The following is a 22,031-nucleotide window of genomic DNA, read 5'->3' as shown; positions in this document are numbered from 1 at the left end:
CAGGGAGTGTGGAGCAACGAATGGAAAATTCCAACCCGCCTCCTTGTTATCTATTCCACTCACGCCTTTTTACACCTCACACAGTCCTCTAATATATTCAACAATCAATAGAGATGGGTGCTGTGTGTCAAGGTATTGGTATCTCTAACCCTCCCCGCGGATGTACAAAACGCACAAGATGACGGCCTGGACGTGCGTGTCATATCAATCAAATTCATTGTTACGCAATTTCAGGGTTAGCAATGAACGCCTATCCTTAGGACACACAAATCCAGAGACACACACAATTACACATGGAACACTGTCAGAGGAAATCCATCAAAGGCGCAGTCTGAAGCTTCAGCACCTCGGACAGCTCCGAGGTGCTCTAATGGTGAAAATATTCTCATTTTGTAGGCGTTTGCCAAATGAGGACATTAAACAGGGTTTCATACCTTCACAGAGTTGTTTGAAGGTTATAATCTTTCTTTTTCTTCTTTTTTTTATAGATTAAAATAGTATTTCCTTTAGTGGTTAAGATAGGAGCTGGTGCTTTTGATTACGATATTATAGAAGCAAGGGTTGGAATTACTTTGCATTCATTTGGTATAGACTACACCTTTGTCCAAGTCCATTACAATAAGTGCATTCAAGCTAAGCACAGCAAGCTTTCATCCAAACTGTAAATATCTTCCCCCCCCAAATGACAAAGAGGATGCAGGTACAATACATTTGAATTTTATGGTGGTCATAATTTTAAGTTGTGGTTTTTAGAGTCTTGACCCTAATTAATTTAATTTGGCTACACATTTTCGATATCCATATCTCAGTATGAATCAAAGCAATGCTACTGCCCAATAAAATACAGCACCCAGAAGGATCTTTAGGCCGAAGAATGGTAAATAAATGGTAAATGGCCTGCATTTGAATAGCGCTTTTCTAGTCCCTAAGGACCCCAAAGCGCTTCACACTACATTCAGTCATTCACCCATTCACACACACATCCACACACTCTTAAGTAAAGTTAAGAAACACCTCTTTAGAACAGTCACTAAAATCAGTCAGTCGATATGTTCTCCATTGTTCTCTTTCTCTTTTTTGTGTGGATGTGTGGACTACCAAGGATGATACAGAGAATTAAACGACTAATAAATCATCATATCCAGTGCAATTATAGTATAACTTACATGTTTTTTTGCAGAGTGCTGTAAGATGTTAATATGCCAACTGTGTGAAAAATAATTGGATTGCTTTTTTACTTAAGAGTGGTCTTTCTGACTAGCTGATGATTCTAAATTGAGGAGTCACTCTATGTTTTCCTCTGTTTTTAACAACAACTACTAACAAGTTAAAATGATCAAATTAAAGGCCAGTTTAACCAAAGCAGCTGGCTGAAATATGCCAAAAAACAAAGCAGAGGGAAATTGCAGAGTAGCATGATAATGCTTTGTGAGCTGTACATAAAAACTACAGTTTATTAGGTAGACCTTGCTCGTACAGGGTTGGACACTGTTTTCTCTAAGCATAGATTCAACAAGGTGTTGGAAACATTCCTGGACATGCAAAGGAACAATAGGAAGGCTGTTGCCTTTAAATGATTCTAAATAGATTGTAAGGGGTCCAAGGTGCACCAAGAACATATGCTCAAGAAAGTGACACCACCATCAGCAGCCTCAAATGTTAATATTAGACAGGATGATGGTGGTTGTGGTGTAATGGTACTTTTAAGGTTTCATGTTGTTTATGCCAAATTCTGACCCTGTCATGGTCCTGCATCATTGCCTATTATTTTGAACTAATTTACTGTGTCATTTCTGTTTATTGATAAATATGTTCTGTTTCATTCTTAGTTTGCTTATTGTTGAAGTTTCCATCTTGTGTATTTCTTTGTTCTTTTGAGCCTCAAACCATTATTTCCAAATTATATTAGAGTTTATTTTTTGTCCTCAGTATTTCTTGTAACATCTTGTCATCTCCCCTAGGTTTGGTTATGGTTCTCACTTTCTGTTTTATTTTGGTTGTTCCTTGTTTCTAGTGTCTTTTGTTGGGTTAATTCCCCTCATGTCTCATTGTCTTTCATTATTAACACCTGCGTCTCATAACCCAGCTGTGTTCACTTTCCTTAACTGCTCTCTTTTTGCTCATTTTTTGTCTGCACTTAACCTGCACTTGTGTGCTCCCTGTAAACTCTGGATTCTATTTTCCCTTGCAGATTTTGTATTTTTTTGGGACTTTTTCAACTACCTTATCAAATGTCACTATTTGGGTCCCAATTCCACACTTCATGATAGCTGTTAGTTTAACTTCCTGTTACCTTCCTGCATTCTGACCATCCTCCTCTGACATTAAAAAGGAATCTTTGTCCAGAGAACTGCAGCTCACTGGATATTTTCTTCTTTTTTGGACCTTTCTCTATAAACCCTAGAGATGGTTGTGTGGGAAAGTCCCAGTAGATCAGAATTTTCTTAGATATTTAGACCAGCGCATCTGGGATAAACAAAAATGCCATGTTCTTCCCAATTATGATGCTCAGCTTCAGCAGGCATCGTGGCCATGTGCATTGAGTCACTGCCATGTGATTGGCTGATTGGATTATGAGCAGTGAACAGGTGTACCCACTCATTAGTGTGTAATGCATTAGTGAGTGTACAGCACATTACACATAGAGATTTAAGCCAGATATTTATGTAGAATAGTCATAACAGCAGCTTTAATATCATATCAGTAAAGCAGAAACCATCAATATTCACCCACTGTTTTGTTTGCACTTTTTTGTTTAATTGGGGAAAAACTGTTCTGTTCTCCTCACTTCCTTAAGGGACTGAAACATAATAAGGATTTGGAATAAGGTTAACAATAGTTGTTGTTTTTTTTAAAGCAAGCTTAAGCCATGCTTTCCTTTATATTGTGTGTACATACCTAATGAGTGACAGTCACATTTGGCAATTACATAAAATGCATATATTGGCAAAGTAGGACAAACAGAGAAATCAAGAGAGAGGAAGACAGCCAGCAGCAAAAGAGAGTGAACACAGAAAGATAATTTTAAAGAAACACCCTGAGAGAGAGGAACAGCTCCTCCTCTCAAATATAATTTGACATGTACAGCATCTTAAATATCAGACAATTTCCCAGAAGTTCAGCGATCTTTTGTGTTGACCTTTCTCTTGGAGACTTAAACACATCAATACAAAATACTCTTGAACTATGAGTCTTATGGATATTCTCTTGTCATGTTAATAATGTGAGACGTTGAGATCCACCTTTTAAAAAAAACTGAATTAAAAGCTTTTATGCAAGTAAAAACAAACAAACAAACAAACAAAAAGCAGCAAACAGAAAAGCTTCAAAAGATCCCTTACCTTGACTCTGCTGCTATCTGTCTTGCTAATTTTAAGACGCTGTTAAATAAACAACTGTGTTCTACTCTTCTTTAATGTGCACATTTTAGTGCAAATAGAACTTAGCTTCTTTAAAAGTGACTCACTAATATGAAAAAAAAGTATTACATGCTCCTCCAAGAAGTTAAGTCTTCAGCCACTGAGTTTAATGAAGCTTTTTTTAAGCAACCAGCTAAAAAGGTTGTTTTTCTTAGTTCCTGGAAAGCTGACCTTTTGAAAATTCACGACTTCCAACCAGTAGTAATGATTAAGTGTCTGAGTAAAGAAAAAGGAAAGATACACACTGACACAGAACAGCAGAGAACATTTAGGAGCTCAGATTACACCCAGATGTGTCTGGCTCTTTGAAAAATTCTGTGGAGACATGGAAAAAGATGCTGTTAATATGAATGCACAATATGTTCCTACGCTCTGCTTTTGCTCTCGAGGCAGGCCACAGACACTCATATTCAAAAATGTTTTCTAATAAAGGATAGGTGGGGGAGGAGACTACCTGTAGTATAATTATGTTAACCCCTTAATGTCTAGTGTATCGTGTTTAATACATTAGTTTTGGTGGGCTTTTGAGACGTCTGCATCATTAGTGTAATTAAAAAAATTGTACAATACAATTTTATTCAATAAACAGAAAAAAAGAAGCTAAGTGTAGTGAATATGGTGCAAATTCATGTTCTCAATTATTATATACTTTGTATATTTGCCTTCCAAAGAACTTTTTGTGTGACAATATCTCCATCAAATGTTATAACACAACCCACGAATAAGGTGCAAGTACCCTGTACTTACATGCATTTTCCAGGCAAAAACTCAGGTTTTTGCAGGAAACAGTGAAACAATTACACTGTAAAACCTACAATAAAGGCGCAAATACCCTACTTGCATGCAATTTGCGAGCAACAAGGTGCAAGTAACCTGTACTTATGTGCGATTTGCAGGCCACAAATCAGGTTTTTGCAAGACACAATGAAACAAGTACACTGTAAGTACCCTGTTCTTTCTGGGGTGTGGGACGTGTTCGAGAGCGACTAAGGTGCATGAAATTTGCAGGCAACAAGGCGCTAGTACAACGTACTTATGTGTAATTTGCAGGCAACAATTGAGGTTTTTGCAGGATACAATTACGCTGTAAGTAACATGCATTTTCTGGGGTTCAGGCCTTACTACGGAGTCACTTAATCTTGTCTAATTTCCAGGTATTTTACAGGGAAAGAGTGTGAGGTTGAGCATTTTTATAAATCTTACTTTATGTGCATTTTTTGTGATTTTGCCTGCAGCTTGGTTGGCAGTGATGAAGCCCAAATTGGGCAGGCCGCTGTTACCGTTGCTCTTAGTTTAATTCTGCAAGTACACAGTTAGATTTCACACCTACATCTCTGAGGGCCATGCATCTTTAGACTGTCTAGATTAGGAGAAAAAAAAAGGTGAAGGTCAGATTGAGTGCAGAGATGTAGACACGTAACCAGGGTAAAAGTCATTATACAGAAATAGGAGAGGGATGTTAGTATCCCAGATGCGACCTCGTCTGACCATGGGAAGTGGAATGACAAGAGGTTGTGACCAGCCCGTCCACCAACAAGGGAAGGCCAAGTCTTAACCACGGCCTCTCCCCAAAGTTTTTACCAATTAGATGAACCCACAATTCAATATATAATCCTGTGTAATGATAAGTTAGGTTTTCACTTTCAGGAAGTCGGCTACAGCTAACTGCTTGTAGACTGTGGTTTTCTGCCAGAGGGGGAATCCATGTACATGTTTAAGTATTTATCTGCTTGAGGCAAATAAATACTTAAAGACTGAATTGAGACTACCTCCCACTTTTATCTCAGAAAAAAAAAGAATCCTCAACAAGAGATGCAAATTGTACTTTAAATTATTTTAAATATCATAGCAGCCTAAGTAACTACTGCTTAAGTAATTTTCTGCATAATTTCACTATTCAACTGACTTCATATATTACCTATAAAACAGTAATAATCACTTTTCTCCATTTACTATTGGAAATTATACTTTGTTACGTACAGTCAAACTTTGGAGAGCATAGGCATCATCTGAGCATATAAACAATACTTACACTCAGAACAACCATGGAATTCACAAGTATTTTTCTTTTCAACTTGGAAAATGTCTTTTACTTTGTGACTAAATGTCCAAATCTTTCCTCTGACTGTCAGCATATTTTTGCAGAATCTCCCCAATTAGTAGAAAAGCAGACCAAAACTTTCTCAAGTGATTCCCAACTGTACGGACAAAAACTTAAGATTAAAAATAAATCTTTTTCATTATCATTTGGAGACCCAAAAAGTACAATGTGCAAGGCTAAATCATATATTTTATTTTGGCTTTTACAAACAAGCCATTACTACTACACTTACTGGCCACTTCATTAGGTTTACCTTGCTAGTACCTTGCTGGGCCCCCTTTTTCCTTCAGAACTGCCTTAATGATTCGTAGTATAGTTTTAACATGGAAACATTCCTCAGATATTTGTTCACCATATTGACATGATGGTATTACACAATTGCTGCAGACTTGTCATCTCCACATCCATGATGCAAATATCCAATTCCACTACATCCAAAAGGTGCTTTATTGGATTGGACTTGGTGGATGTCATTTAAATTCAATTCAATTCAATTTTATTTATACAACACAAATCACAACAACAGTCACCTCAAGGCGCTTTATATTGAAAGATTTAAATATAACACCATAATTCTTAGCGCTTCACATAATATGAACCCAATAAGATAGTGTGGATAGTATGTGGTTTAAACTGGGACTTAAGCCTTGTTATTAGATGGAACATAACATGTAATAATAAATATTGCATATTCTTATGATAATATTTAAAATATATATGTATATTTTTGTACATCAATCCAATACAGCAAAGAGAAGATCAACACATTCAGATCTGTGAGGGTCACTGGATTTGTGACTGGTTAAATCCATAAAACAGATCCAGCCTGTGTAAATATTATTTGTCATATGGTATTAAAAAAAAACACTTCAAAAACCTTAGAAACACTGCTCTGATGTATTGTAATGCATGATTATATATAAGGTCCAATTACTTATTTATTTTTTTAATCAAGCAAAGACATGCCCACAGTTTTAGCACTGTACTCTCAGGGGAAACATTTTAGACCATTAGCTAAGGAAAACCACACTTAACTGAAAACTGATAAAGCTACTGTTCTGTTTTATGGTATATTCAGATTATGCCACGTAATAATCAGGAGGAAAACAACTCTGAGAGATTAATTATTGTTTTAGATCTTCTACACTCTTTATTCTTGTGGGGTGCAAAGTGACCTTCAACAACAACGGCTACGCTGCTAATAGGAAATGACATCATCTGACTGGTGGCTTTCATAAAAAACAAAATAAAATAATAAAATTGTTGTGCTGAGTAGAGAAAGCTGGGTTTACTGAAACAGTGTCTCAGATGTGGACCAAAGGTTCCTAATTTTACATTTTTGGAAGTCCCCATATTAGAGAAGAGGATTAGGGCCACTGCATGTGGTAAAGCTGTATTTGGGTGAACACCTTTCAATTTTATTCTGATTTTTTTTTTTAAATGTTTGCTGTTGTCCAATCCAAGAAGCTTAACTGTTTTTTCCTCTTTCGAAAAAAGAGTGAAGTAACATAGCCTTAGGAACCCGTTTTGCTTCTGTTAACTGCTAAAGCAAATATTCATACAAATCTATTGTGTTTATTCAAATCTGCACGCTCTTATGTCTGCCTTAAGACTATCACTGTGAAACTATACTCTAGTTTCTCTATAGCCCACTTCTTTGTATGTTTCTCACTTCCTTGTGAAGTACCAGGCTCATCAAGTAGATTACTGCCAATAAAAGCGGCCGCTGTTTCCATAGAAACTTGCCAGCAACCTGTATTGCTACCACTCACCACTACTGCATCCTGGTTCCTGCTATCAAACTCGATGTCTCTTTCACTTCAGGGATAAAAAGAACATCTAGTCTCTCAGAAGCATTTATGGGGGCATGATAGTTTTTGATGTAAAGCTTTCAGAGGTTTTTCTGAAGTATCTTTTAAGTAAATAAAATGTTGAAATATCTCCTGGAGCAAAGACTAATCAAAATGAAAAAGGATGGCTGCATGAGATGTTTTATACTCTAATATTTTGGTTCCATAGCATTCACTATCAGACACAGCTTTTAAGAACTCCGGAAAATCATTTGGTGCCATTCTTTATTTAAATTTGTCTTTTAACTAGTGGGTGCGGTTTTAATCTATTTCTAAACACAGGCACAGTTGCAGTGTAGGTAAGTGTGAGTCTGATTGGATCTGTGATTCAGAGATGCCCAAATGTACTTTTGATTCAACCAACAATCTGTGATAGGATTTGCCCACATGATTATTCTGGAGATTTCTGTGCTCCCACCAGATGCCCTTTTCCTCTGACACATAAGCAGGGTTGACTCACTGTTTAATGAAAAACCACAAAGGGCAGTACTACTGGATCAAGTGCTTTGATAAATCAAAGCATTCTTAGACAGTACTTTCTAAACTACTTTCTTGAGCTTTTGTTGCTGTTTTTGACCTTACAATAATACATTTTTCTATTGATTTCTTATGAATTGGAAACAGCTTTTAAAGTATGATTTGAAAAATCTACATCTCCTTACTTCTCTTTTTTATTCTTAATTATTTTGTAGTAGCTGTGGTATTTTAATAGTTCACAGGTAAAAAGACACACATAAGGAGGAAGGTCCAGAATTAAAAGTTGAATGTTTTCACACAAAAATACAAGAAAAACATGAAATCAACCTTATAAGAGTTCTGCAAAGAAAACAGAAAGGGGAAGAAACTTTGAATGTGGCGTGGGTGTTTGTGCCAGATGGGTTGGTTTGACTTTTTCAGAAACTGCTGATACAGTTGAACCTTATTTCTCTAGGGGTTTACAGAGAATGGTGTGAGGGAGAAAATACCCAGTGAGCAGCAGTTTTATGGTGTTGTCTTGCTGTTGTCAGAGGAGAATGGTTAGACTGCTCAAAGCTGAAAGGAAGGTAACATTAACTCAAGTAACCACTCGTTACAGCCAAGGTATACAGACGAACATAGTTAAATACACAATAAAGCAGAGTGACACTGGGTTCCCTGTTCTCAGCTAAACCCAAAAACTGAGGCAACAAATTTGACAGGCTCAGTAGAATTAGATGTTATTTCAAATTTGCCTATTACCCGACTATTGTCTATCCCTTTATGACCACAGTGTGCCCATATACGCTATGATGAATTAAGGCCTTCCTTTGAAGGTAAAAGGAAATACAACGGGTAAACAAGAGGTGCACAAAACTGTACTACTGAATAATAACCAAGCATTAACCAAGCAAGAAAGGAGAGGAAATGATGGACAGCAGTAATAAGAATTCAAAAGCTTGACAAATATGTTTATAGCAGTAGGAACGGATTTTATTAAAAACTGAAATGTTTGCTGCTGTCATTGTTTTTTTTTTTTTTTAATCTTTTACCACAGGGAGCATTTTAATTGTACATGTTAAAACATAAATTTTCATAACAAAAACAACAATGTACTCTGACAAAGCTCTCATTTGTTGGCTCATCCCTTTTATTTGTCCCTCAGAGCCCTCCAGGTTCCATTTCAACAGACCAGAGAACTATATCAGCATGTACCACCAGGAAGGGAGTGACACCCTTTATGTAGGCGGCAAGGCAATGCTCTACATGTTGACGTTCACATACAGAGGGGTTCGCGACCTGCAGGTACTGTTTGCTTTTAGCTGATTTTTCTGACTTATACCCAGGTGATTAAATAAAGTGGTTCTTTTAGGATGGTGTATTATTATGTATATTTTATTTATCTGTTTTATTTTAGATATGGAACTGTAAAGTAAATATAAATGATAAGACAAACTGCCACATAAATACTTCCAAACCTTGACCCTGTCCACCACCTTCATAAGCAACTTCAGCAACTGAGTTTGGACGTGATGTCATTAAAAGTTGTATGACTCACAGCAGAATATTGATCTAAGTAGAGATTTAATTAGGGAGACTGATTCTAAATACCTCTATCCAGACCTTTAAGCCAAATGAAGAATCATTTTTTTTCCACAGCCAAAAATTAGAGACATTCTGCACCAGTTAGTGGGCAGCCTCCAGGTGTGAACAGGGAAGTCAATGTTAGCACAGACCTGCCAGTCTACTCTGGATAGAATAGGAGTGAGCTATTAAAATTTGTTTAGTCACTTTGGAACATTTTCTTTACACATCTACTCTAGCAGATAGTGAGCTTAACTTTGCATAAAGACTCAAGAAGTGGAAAACAGGGGTGTCTGACCTTTTTTATGATAAATTCTTAATGGACAACTGTGTATTTATTCTTAAAATCCCTGGTTTCAATTTTTTGGAATGAATGAAGGTCTAATTAATGAACTGCTTTACCAAAGTTGTCAGGAGGTGGACATTATTGCATGGTATTATTTTATAAGGTAGCATATGAGATTTGTTGAAGAAATCTGTTTGTGGTACTAGTAAGCATTACATGATGTGTTTATTGTGTTTCTTGGAAAATGAACTGTATTTGGCACTGGGAATTAAATGTAACCAGAATTCCTATACCTGCTGAAAATAGACACCCTGTAAATGCATTTTAATTCACAAAAGTCTCTTGCTTTTGAAAGTATGGCTAACCCTCTTACTGTTTGATATGAGCTGTGGGATGAAAACAAATATAGCTGCTATCCTGCTGTGAGGACGACACAGAGAGCCAAAGAGGGCAGAGAGAGAGAGAGATCACTAGTCTGCTGCTGGCCCATTAAAGCAAATCTAGTCAAGACCAAGGCAGTTAGGTCAGGCATACATTCATTTCTTTCTATGAGGATAGAAAACATAATTCACTGAGCTAATAAGGTGAGGATACTGTAGGCACGAGATTACACTGTGTGCACTACAGCATAAACACTGACTAGCCAAGCAAATTGAAATTGACTGTAAACTCAAATAGTTTGCTAAAAATAAATATGTCCTACTTTTTGGAATGATCGAAGGCTTATTTGGTGGTTGTGACTCAGAGAGAGGTGATGTATTTGGCAATTAGGAGATGCTTTCAAGTGAAATGGTGTGTTTCTACGTTTATTTTCACAGTAAGTGACAGTTTGACAGGATGAGTTACATGCAGTGCAGCTTAGAGGAGTTGTCATGTCAGTGTGTGGAGAGAGAGAAGAGAGGACCCAAATGCAGGCTGGTGAAGGATGCGGACGGTGTTTATTACAAACACGAGAAAAACAGAACATAAGACACTGAGTGAGTGAGTGAGTGAGTGGTGAGTGAGTGAGTGAGTGAGTGAGTGAGATGAGCTGACCTGGAAGCACGCAAGAGATTGACGATGACAAGACAATGAACAGAGGGAAACTGAGGGCTTAAATACACTGATGATAAAAAACAGGTGAGAACACAGCTGAACTAAGTCTGACTAATAACACAGGAAGCAGAAATGAACATAATGCACACAGACAAAAACCTAACACAATAAAACAGGAAACAGGGATGGAAAACTAAATGGTGACAAAGAGTATAGACAGAAGAAAATAAATGCCTAAGAGCATTATACATCAAATCTTAATATCACTGACACAGAATGAAACAGTGAGGGATTGTTTATTGAGATTCAACACTTGTAGAGTCAGACATTTGTGGTAAAAGGTCAAAAAACCCAGTTATTTACTTTGCAATGAAGAACCAAAGCTTGTTTGACAGATACAATGCACAAGCATTTTTTTCAAAAGGATAATTTTGCTATGCAACTTAACACTGCTCATTCGTGGAAGGACTGTCCCAGGTAAGAGTGGAGGAATTACACTACACAGTCGACCTCCGCACTATTCCTGGATTCTTCTGTAGAGCGTAACTCCAAATTAGTCAGGGAATATTCAACAATCACCATGCATACCGGGAGTTGACTGTTGGTCATTTGTCCAATAAGGTTAGTATGACTTACAATGTACAGTAAGTGTAGCGATTGTAAATTGTTTAAATTAATGCATATAAAATATGCACTGGTATCGTTTTAGATGGTCCACAACTTGCCAATTCAAAGCAGAGAATTGAGCTAAAACATTTTCATTGTTGTAAAACAGTGTACTTTACCCTGAGAATGTTCCTTTCAAATTCATGGCCATTTCTGTAGGGCTGTTGAAGGATATTCTGTGAAAATGTGGAAGCAAGGTAAGGAAGACGAGGACTCCAAAGTGAAGCTGTCAAGTAATAAAGTGACTCTTGAAGGCACTGAAAAGCCGTAGTGTCATATAATATTGTGTGTATTGTATTTTAGAAGCTCCAGCCAGCTCAGTGCATGCTGAAACAGAGAATATTGAAGTAAGTTGGCACAAACTAAACAATCACTCCTCCCACAGATCCCAGCGGTATCGGATCAGACTGCAATTGATACCTGCAAGGCAAAGGCTGCACCACTCGAGGTAGAAAGTCCTCTTCACCGTCAGCACCTCCATCACTTCAGCAACACCCCTCATCCATAATTGATATCATCCTCTTTCTTATACCATCATCATTATTATCATCCGCAGCAAGGTTTGTGTCCAATGTCAGAATGTTCACGTCTGACTTTTCAATTCAATTATTCACATAAAGCTTATGTTAAATCTTAAGAACTTAAGACACCAAATAATTCAAATGAGCATTGTAAAAACATGCACTAACAAACAACAGCATAGAAAATGATAATCCATGCAGATGAGATAAAATTACACAGGAGACACTGTCACCTCGATAAACAAACACTGTGCAGCTGAGTGAGCAGTGGATAATTACATTGAATAATTTGTGACTCCACAGAGAAAATGAGAGAAAAGCAGTATTAAAACAAAAAAGTGGCAAGATAAATCTTCAATTGAGAGTTTAAATACTCTGAGAATAAGACACAATACGTTCCATTAAATACTGAGGGTCAAAATCTGCATTTGTTAAGTAAAGGAAATAAGGGGATTATAAACCTTAAGTTGAATACTTACACCACCTACACCTACCAGCTTTCATTATGCAGGCAATGTAAAGGTCAACGTATAGTTTTGGGACTATGATGCCACAAGAGTCCATGTGCTGTACAAAGAAATAATTCAATTCCTGCTGCATGGAAGCACTATAATACCAGAGCAGACAGAGGAAGTCTCTCAATTGAATATTTTATGGAACAATAATTAAATAAGTTGTGAATTCAGTTCAATGCAGTTGTGTTTATGAAGTATACATTCACAACACCACTTATGAGCAACCACTTGTGAGTGGTGAGAAGTAAGCTGCCATGCAGTGGTGGTGTGCAAATGTTAAGATGCTGAAAAGGAGGAATAGAAAAGAAATGCTCAGTATTCACTGGAAGTCACCAGAAGCCTGAGCCTACAGTAGCACAACTAAGGCCCCGGTCAAAGAGGTCTAGAGAGAGGCACCCACCAGCTCGGTGAAAACCCATTGCAACTGGTTGCAGGAGGTAACTGGCAGTCTCTGTGAAATCAACTGCTAAAGCCCCATTCACACAGGCCTATAAACCAATCAGTGACCCACTTTAAGCAATCACTAGGGAAAAGCGTGTATTACATAGGTGGTTGGTGATTGGTTGGTAGGGGTTGCTGGCAGTTGCTAGTTTAAAACTTGTCACAACGAGATATAAATTGTTGCACCAAAAATGTCCTTGCACTAGCTTTGTGCAGTAGCAGATTGCTGCAGATGCCCTTACTATAGATGGGAGAAGTTTACATGTCTGCAAACACTGCCAAATTACTCACCAGGTTCCAGTGAAACTGTGAAAAGTGTGACTCAAGCTAGAGATCTACTGGCTTCAAAAAGTTTTTGAAACGTGTTGGTTGCAGTGGCAAGGCACACTGTTAAGTTTGAAGGCAAATGTGCTCCACTTCTGATTTCTGTAGTGAAGCTGTAAGTGAAACTTAAAGAAGCTTCACTATAGCCCAGAAAATAAATGGCCAATATTTACAGACGAGTCAGTGTTTTCCATGCAAACCATTTGTGACCCCAGCAATCTGCTAACAACCAAAGAAATCACAACAAGCGCTTTGGTTCAGCACCTCTTACATTCTTTCCCTAGATGAGATAAATAGAAGGTAAATTACAAATTCTATAGTGATTACTCTGTGCAAAAATGCACTTCTGAATGTATCTGATGGTAACATTTAGTCAGCCTAGAATTCTACTAAAGCAAAAAATTACCCTTCATATCACAAGGCAAAAACCGATAACAAAAAGATGTAGCTGAAGTTATGGCACAGAAGAAAGGGCAACCAGAGCTAAAGCTTACAGAAAGTCTGATAATGACAGATGGTGGAGAATGAAATACCCTGAGTCATGCAGCAAAACCTTGTCCCATGAAGGACAAGAGGCCAAATTTTCAGTAATTCACAACCACTGAGTGTGTGAAAAACAAGTGAGATGAAGGTTGAAAGTTATCCGTAAGTAGCAGACTGAGTGTAATTTCACAGACTGATCGCATATCCGAGAAGGTTTTAAAGAGTCTGTCCACTTCAACATCAGTCATCAGCACAGTCATTTTACAAAAGCTATGCACAATAAATACACACAACAACAGAAACAAACCATATTGAACACAACAAGAAGAAACTAAAACTCTTTTTTGACACTGTTCTGAATGGGACAGCTACAAAGAAATTTTCTGCATGTTGAAATGTTCTGATTTTAAACTTGAATCTACCAAACCCAAGGACAGCCACTCATTCCATAAAGTAGTTTAATGATGTGGTTTGTGCCTCTGGAGGAGCTTTGTTAGTTCTGAAGAAATGACTCACTTCCCATCAGTTAGTATAGCATGGCTTGGGGACTCTGATATGTGAAGAATGGTTGGTAGTTTACTCAAAAGTACCTCTTGCTTGCTTCTTGAGGAACAAAAACTTGCTTGTTCCTCCGCCAGATAGCTTATAGCATTTCAGGCATGTAACTTGACATTTAAACTCACTTACTTTGACTTCACTCCTGCATTTTAGCCTGAACAACTGAAAATCACTGCCGAAAGTAGTTCTCAGAAGAATAGAAACTTGCATACGCTCAGTGAAAACCAAACATAAATAAATAAATAAATGTCAGCCCACACTATTGCCTACCCAACCACCTACATATCCACCTACTCACACTCACACAAGCTCTGGCCCCAGTCTTTGGATTTTGCGATGCACCTTCACTGTCTCCAGAGACCCATTTGGATTTGTGATAGATTGCTTACGAAAAAAATACACATCTCATTTTTTATTAAACGCACATTCCAACAAACATCTATTAATTGTGAGGATACTAGGAATATATTTTCATCTTCCATCTAGCAGTGGATTTGGGATAGGAGTCTGTTTTTTGTGCTTAGTAAATAAGTCATGCATATGGAATATTGCAGTGATGTACTGCAGGTTTAAGCCTCCTGAGTGCTGTCTGCCAAAAATGTTTGGCGCATGAATGGCTTCCAATTTTTCTTAAATCTCTTTTGGTAATCCACTCTTTCTCTCATAATCTGCCGTGTGTTGTGCTCTTGCTTTGTCTCTCAAGCCCTCTATTCCACATTGGGCTCTTTCCCTGTTTGCTTTTTCAGTCCCTTGGTGTGTTTTTTTGTTGTCTTTCTCCCTTTGTGCTGTACCTTTCTCTCTAATCTCTTTTTCACATACTCTCCTCTGTTTTCCCTTTCTCATTTTAATCTGTAATCCCTCTACCTATCTGCACTTCTTCCCATTTTCATCTTGCTTCTGAATCATTTTCTGCCTTTGTCTATGTCTGTTTATCTCACTCATGTGCCTTTTTCTCTAACAGCTGGAGTGTGATAATTTCATCACAGTCATTCAGAAAGTAAATGACACATTCATAGTATGTGGGACAAATGCTGGAAACCCCAGGTGCTGGATGCTGGTAAGAGATTTCTTTAAGTACGTGTGCTTCCCTTTGTAGTGATGTGAGTGCTTCACTTAGAGTCTAAGTAATCCATGGATCAATTGTAATTAGAATTTATTTATCTTCTTTCTTATTTCCTTAGTTGGTTAGATAAGGGCTGGGAGTTTTTCTTTCCACAGAGGGCATTTTCACTTCGTGATGAATATGTTACCCCATGGCTAAGTTGAAATGTTCTAAACTCTGTGTTGTAGTAGAAAGATAAGTGGGTGCCGGGTGTAATACATTTAGACACAAAATGAAATGAATAGAGTTTAAAAGCTACACCTCCACTGGGCTTGATTGTCTTTGCCTTCTTTCTGCAGGTTAATGACACAGTGCTGACTGATGTACAGGGTGCTGGGCAGATATCTTCAGCCTCTCACATATCACCGCAATTCCCTTCCCATAGGGCCATCAGCTTGCCTGCAGGTAACACAAAAAAGACCTGCAGTAGTGTAAGTTCATGTGTATATGATAGAAAAGAATACTGTTTTGATACTAGCAAATGAAGGCACTGCAATAAAATATGCCTGACAAAGCAGACTCAGTAGACCCAACAGATCTCAGCTATAGGCAACATACAGCATACTGGCGTCCAATGTGGCTTAAGTGTTCAAACCAAAGGAGAGTTTGTGGTAGTTTTTGATGGTTTGATCTGAAGAGAATGACCCTCATCCACACCAGCAACAAAAAGAATATAATTTACAACTATAAGAATATTAGTACAGTGGTGGTAGCTATTAACTACACTAACAACTAAATCCACAATCCAAACTTAGCCCTCAATTAGGATTTGTTGCTTCATTTCGTTCTGTCTTTTATTTAGTTAAATCACAGTAAAGTCTTGGGATTCACTTAACACAGTTTACTATGATGAGCTTGGTTCAACGGCATCAACATAGAGAATATAGGCAAAGGCTACAGGAAGCGCAGGTGTTATATACTCCATGTGTCTTACTATGATACTACAATCCCACCTATATTTTAAAGAGCAAAACTACATGTGACATTTGTGAATTACTGAGCCCATAAGAGCATGTGACTTGAGAATGGTGCAAAGGTAACAAAAATAATTTATATAGCTGTAAAATAAAATACATCTTCAAATTTTGAAGGCAGTCAATCAAATATACTGGCGTTTAGTTTAGTTATGTAAAAAAATCTATCCTGTTCAATTCATTTTACTGTCAGTATTGATGTTAGAACTGGACATCAAACTAGCATCTTATGAAAGCAATCAAAGCTCAAAATTAATTGTGCTACAGCGAAGCCTGTAATCAGAATGAGACTGAATGATGATTACAGGTGTGATGGTTACCAACAGTGAAATACAGAAAAACTCATCTGCAAGCAGCAATAAGAGGGCAGGGGGTTCAACAGGGTTCAGTCACCATGGCAACTCATGTGATCTTGTTAAACGTGTGTCTGCAAGCACGTGATAAGAAAGAAAATGCATTTTTGTGTTCATTGCAGCGCTTCCCAAGAAATCTCGAATGTCAGGGAACAGTGCTGCATCTGTGGACCAAGTTTGGTACCAACAAACAGTTGCTGAAATTTGATCTCACTTTCTGTCTGGTAGTTTTGCTGCCAAATTTCATTGGCAGTAGGAAACAAATGGCTTTGAAAATCTTGAATCCATCTTATAATTTCACTGAGGGTTGGCCTAAAGATAATACAATCCAATTTTAATAAAGATCTGAAGAATAAATGTGACCTGTTAATAATTATTGACATCCGGCAGCTATTCATGAAAATTCGATATAGCTTACATCACAAGTTGACCTTGGGATTAATCATTTGGCCTTTGGGCATCTTGAGGCTTCTGGTTTTGAGAATAGAATAGAATAGAATAGAATAGCCCTTTATTGTCATTGTACATGTACAACGAGATTGTGGGTTGTTTTGGGTTTGGTTTGGTTTTTTAAAAGTAGAATAGCCTGGCTGTGGCTGTGGCTGACAACTGATTTTAGAAATGCCTTTAAAACAACCACGACCACTAAGTGCTGTACAGAAGAATAAATGAAAGATGTATTTAAAAAACAAAAAAACAATGACATACCAGCTCACATGAGGTATAAATTCAACTAACAAAATGAATAAAAGGCATAAAACATGAGCAGAACAGCAAAAACCATAATAAAAGGTTAAAACAACTATGGGTGCGCAACTTCACTGCTTATCCCCAGTGATCATTCTTTTGGGATAATAAAAGAAGAAACTGGTAGTAATGATGAATTAATGTTATTGTTTTTTGTTTTTTTTCTCAAATCTCACTCGGTTCATTTTTGTACGAGGGACTCTTACTTTCTATGGCAAAGTGACAGCTTTGCCAAAGATCTTATTTTAGAACAAAGCCACCTTCAAATCTTTATATTAACTTTGCTCATTTGCGACAGGAGCAGCAGTGTGACACTTGTGTGCCTCTGACTCCCAGGAGCCATCTGTCTCTTATTATCAACCTCTATTCATGTAATGCAAATGAGTGAATGCTTTTATCTGAAGTACCTCACAGTGTTTTAAAGAGTCAGTGCTTTACAGGACTGATGTGTTTGCAGATTTTAAAAGCCAATGTGTTACTTTTCTAGAGCACATGGTGTCTGGATTAAATCTGAGTCTTCTGTTCAGTTTGCGCCATCAAAATGACGTAAATGCAAATAGGTTTGAAACTATTATTGTACTTTAAGAATGAATAATTACCATCTGGGTTGATTCCTTATTGTTCACATTTTAAATAGTTTCTTCAGCATAACACTTTTGAACAAAAATAAATCATGACTCATTTCTAATGACTCCAATCTAACAAGTACAGACCCACTTGTGCAACCACATAATGTATTATATAAAGCTTACTGTGCAATTTATCATTGTCACCATGTGCCAGTCATTAATAAAATGCTATATGTGGACAGGAGCCATAGGCCAGTATATTGGTTTTGAGGTTATAAAAGTAAAACTAATTAGCCAGCCTTAGAATATATGTCATCCATTAATTAAAGAATTAATGATAAATCAATAAAGGAAGTAATGAAAGTAATGATTTATTAATTTAATGCCTCCAGCACTTAAAGCTGTTAAATGTTTTTTGTATGTTTTTATCCATCACAGTTGAGCAACATAAGTCATTTCAATCAATTTTATATAGTTAAAAGTAACGCTTAGTGGAAGGCAGTTGAATGAACATGGCATTCACCACATCAATCACTTAATGAGTTTACTTACACAATAATACCTATAGCATTTAGGTGCACGTAAAAGAGGACACAAACACTAAAGCATTGATGTAAAGTGCTGCATCTGACACCCTGAAAAGCTCATGTCTTCTTGCTACCACCAACTATGCTCAAAAGGTTTCAAAATTGTTTGAAAATGGAGAGTTTAATGTGTATTCCTGTGCCTTAATAGATCATGCACATAATTAAACATCCACAGACCAGTGAGTGTCTGTTATGTGAGTGAATTTATTTATTTATTGTTTTTCTCCAATTATCTCATCTCTGTTCATAGCAGCGATGATGGATTTCTACATACCCTCTTGAGTGGCAATCCCAGTTCATATTTGGTGAAAATGCAGATCTGCTAATGAACTGTAATGCTCTTAATTTGTATTTCTCCTAAATCAAAGGCAAATTTCGGTGATATAATTCACCCGTTTCATGAGACTGATTTACAAGACCTAAATGCCCCGCTTCATTCCCCAACAAATAGAGCTCCTGGTTGTGCGGTTATTTGGGATCACATTAACATAATAGAGATGTTTCTAATTAAACTAACATTTTATTGGTCATACTGCCTGATGAGAGACACTATTTGTTAAACCGCACTCTTCAGAGGGGTTGTTTGAAGAAACACTCAAATCAGTGAGAGGTCGCACTGCAGGATGCTCTTTCAGATTGGGATCGATTGTGGAAGCAACGAGCCGGCCCTTTGCTTGAGCTGAGCAGCATTCAAATAAAGATCAATCCTAATTAAGATGTTAGTGCCATGATTTCAAATGCTCCCCTCTGCATTGCTATGGAGACGGAGCTCTAACTGGGGTTTGGTGATTGGTAGCTGCTCATCAGTGCAGTGAGCTATTCTGGCTTGATGTCTTCTTTGCTCTGGCTTTTCTTTCTCTCCCCTGGTTTTTTTTTTTTAATTCTGTCTTTGTCCCCTGATCCTCTTTTTTTTCTTGACTCCCCTGCTTTCTGTTTAATGTTCTCTTCTCTGTATCTTTCTCAGTCACTCTTTTTCTTGTGTCACTCCAATCTCTCTTCCTCTCCCCTTGAGCCTTGTACAAATCCATCAAGCTCGCAGTATGCCTTCTATTTTTTTTACCCACTGTTCACCCTCTATTTTCTTGTCCATTTTTCTTCCTCGCCATCTCAGATGGGAGTCTGTATTCTGCTATGTCGTCGGTAGAAGGTCATTCCGGCTCGATACGGCGTACGTTTGGCTCCCAGAAACTCCTGAAGACAGAGAACGTTTGGCTGTTAAGTGAGTAGGAGGAGGGAAGTCACGCAGAAACCGTACAGGTTTAGACTAATGCATATGGAGATGGTGGGTGGTTCTGTCTGTAAATCATCTACTATTATTCCCTTGGGAAAAAACATGTAGGTGTATTCACTCTCAGAAATCTAACTACTGTGACTAACCGTTTACACAGCTACTGATTCTCCCAATTCTTTTTTTTCACTAATAAAATATGTTATTATGTAAAATAATCAAGTGTTGCTTATCTGCCTCATTATCAGATCCACAGTTTGCTGGAGCATCTATAATCCCCTCCTCAGAAAAATACAAGGAGGAAATCTACTTTTTCTTCAGTGAATTCAACAAGACAGCCAGAGTGGACGAGGAGCCATACAGGGCTCGCATAGGCCGAATATGCATGGTAAACATCCTGCTCATTTTTGGAAATTTTCTGCTCTCCTATGTGATTCCTGACTGACTCACTCAATTGATTGTTAAATGAATTTCAAAATAAATAATCCTTAATGAAATTATTGATGGTTAAAGAAAAACATTGAGGCTTTCATTGATTACCGTTGCAATTAGGAGTTAGGAAAGTGTGTCAAACTAGAACATCATAATAAGTCCTGACCAGTCTCTCTTTACTGAGCAGAAACTTTAACTCAAAGGCTCAAAGACTCCTGCCAAGTGCTTAGTAATTCATAATTAAGTAATATCCTTCCACAGACAGCTTTAGAATATTGTGGAGGTGACTTTTAGGAGAGCTAGTCCACCCTTCTCCATCAGTTGGTGTGCATGTTCAGTTACAATAAACAGCATTAATGTGTTTGCTGACTGCTTGTTCAGTGGCTCTGTCTTGTGTCCCACTTTGCCGAATGCACATAATTCAGTTAAAAGAAATCTGTTAGAGGGCAAGTTTTAAAAAGCTAGATTTGATGTGCCCACCTGTGTACTGTGTACTATAGGTTACAGGACCATCCTGTATATTCAAGCAAAATTACTCTTTCCCAAACTGACAGAGAGAAGAGAAAAGGATTGCTGGTGGCCTGGATTTGAGGACAATATCTTTGCAGAGGACACTTTAATTTTGTTCCTTTTCAAAGGAAAAAAATCACCTTCAGGACATTGTTATGACTGTCTTTATTTATATTTCAAGGTTGATGAAGGGGGTGTCAAAAATCTGATGGCAGACTCTTGGACCACCTTCTTGAAGGCACGGGTGATGTGCGGTGCAGGAAACACTCAGCAACAGTACAACAACTTGAAGCAGGCAGTAGTACTGACTGCTCAGGATAAAAGGGCTGGGGTTCTGTATGGCCTCTTTTCCAATGCATGGTAAGTATGAATTACCCGATCCTGCTTGCCAGATCTGGCATATCCCTCACTGTGAGGAAGAGATGGGAATTTATCTTTCAAGTGCAAAGAAATATTAAGCTCAATTTTCCCATCTTATAAAATAAAATGTAACAATTGAATCCACTGTAGAATAACATCAAAGGAGATAGCAGAAGTGAAATAGTTACATAACGTGGTGTTGATAAGAACCCTATGTTAGCATATGTAACTTAAAATCTTAACTAACAAGTGTTATATCAAACCAACATCCTTCTAGCTTCTTATATAAGCTCGCTGATTGAACATAGAGTGAAAATGAAAGAGCTCTTGAGAGACAGCACTGGATCTTTTTTATTCTTGCCAGCTCACTTTGACCACAGTTTACAGTTAAGTAATAAATAAATAAATAAATAAATAAACATACAAATAGAAGCTGCTGGTGTAGCAGCATGAAGTAATCCAAACTGCTGTCGCTCTGATGTTAGCTTATGGATCAGCTTATTGTCACCGATATTTGATCCAGCTTTTTTGGTCAGTATCGGACCAGTCATAATCATCATCAGCATCATCATCTCCTTCATCTTTGTGATTGTCTTCATCATCTTCTCCTCCTCCTCTGCCTCCTTCTCCTCACTGCTTTCTTTAGGGTTTGCCACAGCTGATCATCTGCCTCCATCTCACCCATCCCTAGCATCCTCTGTCACACCACTCCTTTGCATGTCCTCCTTTATTACATCCATACATCCATGAAAAGAGGAAGATCGTGTGATCACGTACTGATTAAGCTTAAAATAAAATACCACACATTTGCAAGAAATGTTCTTGCCAGAGAACATTTTCTTTCCTTTTAACTTCAACAGAAAATTTGTGTTGGATTCCAAGTCCGTTAAATAGTTTTCGGTAAATGCATATTCCATTCCAGAGATATCA

The 22,031-nt window shown here is 37.6% G+C and overlaps 1 protein-coding gene across 1 annotated transcript in view; it reads left to right on the top strand.

Annotated features, from left to right (window-relative positions):
• The window catches only part of LOC146699150 (semaphorin-7A), a 37,767-nt gene that overhangs the window by 1,483 nt on the left and 14,253 nt on the right, over window positions 1–22,031 (top strand). The window contains exons 2-8 of the mRNA XM_085472104.1: window positions 8,992–9,131; window positions 11,783–11,845; window positions 15,201–15,296; window positions 15,641–15,746; window positions 19,683–19,790; window positions 20,048–20,187; window positions 20,923–21,101. Of these exons, the coding sequence (XP_085328230.1) occupies window positions 8,992–9,131; window positions 11,783–11,845; window positions 15,201–15,296; window positions 15,641–15,746; window positions 19,683–19,790; window positions 20,048–20,187; window positions 20,923–21,101 (832 nt within the window). The remainder of the gene's footprint in view (window positions 1–8,991; window positions 9,132–11,782; window positions 11,846–15,200; window positions 15,297–15,640; window positions 15,747–19,682; window positions 19,791–20,047; window positions 20,188–20,922; window positions 21,102–22,031) is intronic.

The sequence above is a fragment of the Copadichromis virginalis genome, linkage group LG11, assembly GCF_057382275.1.
Source record: "Copadichromis virginalis isolate Kocher_CV1m ecotype Utaka linkage group LG11, C_Virginalis_male_GT1.1, whole genome shotgun sequence".
NCBI classification, from domain to species: domain Eukaryota; kingdom Metazoa; phylum Chordata; class Actinopteri; order Cichliformes; family Cichlidae; genus Copadichromis; species Copadichromis virginalis.
Note: the sequence above shows the minus strand (reverse complement) of the source record. Positions and strands in the feature narration are given on the sequence as shown.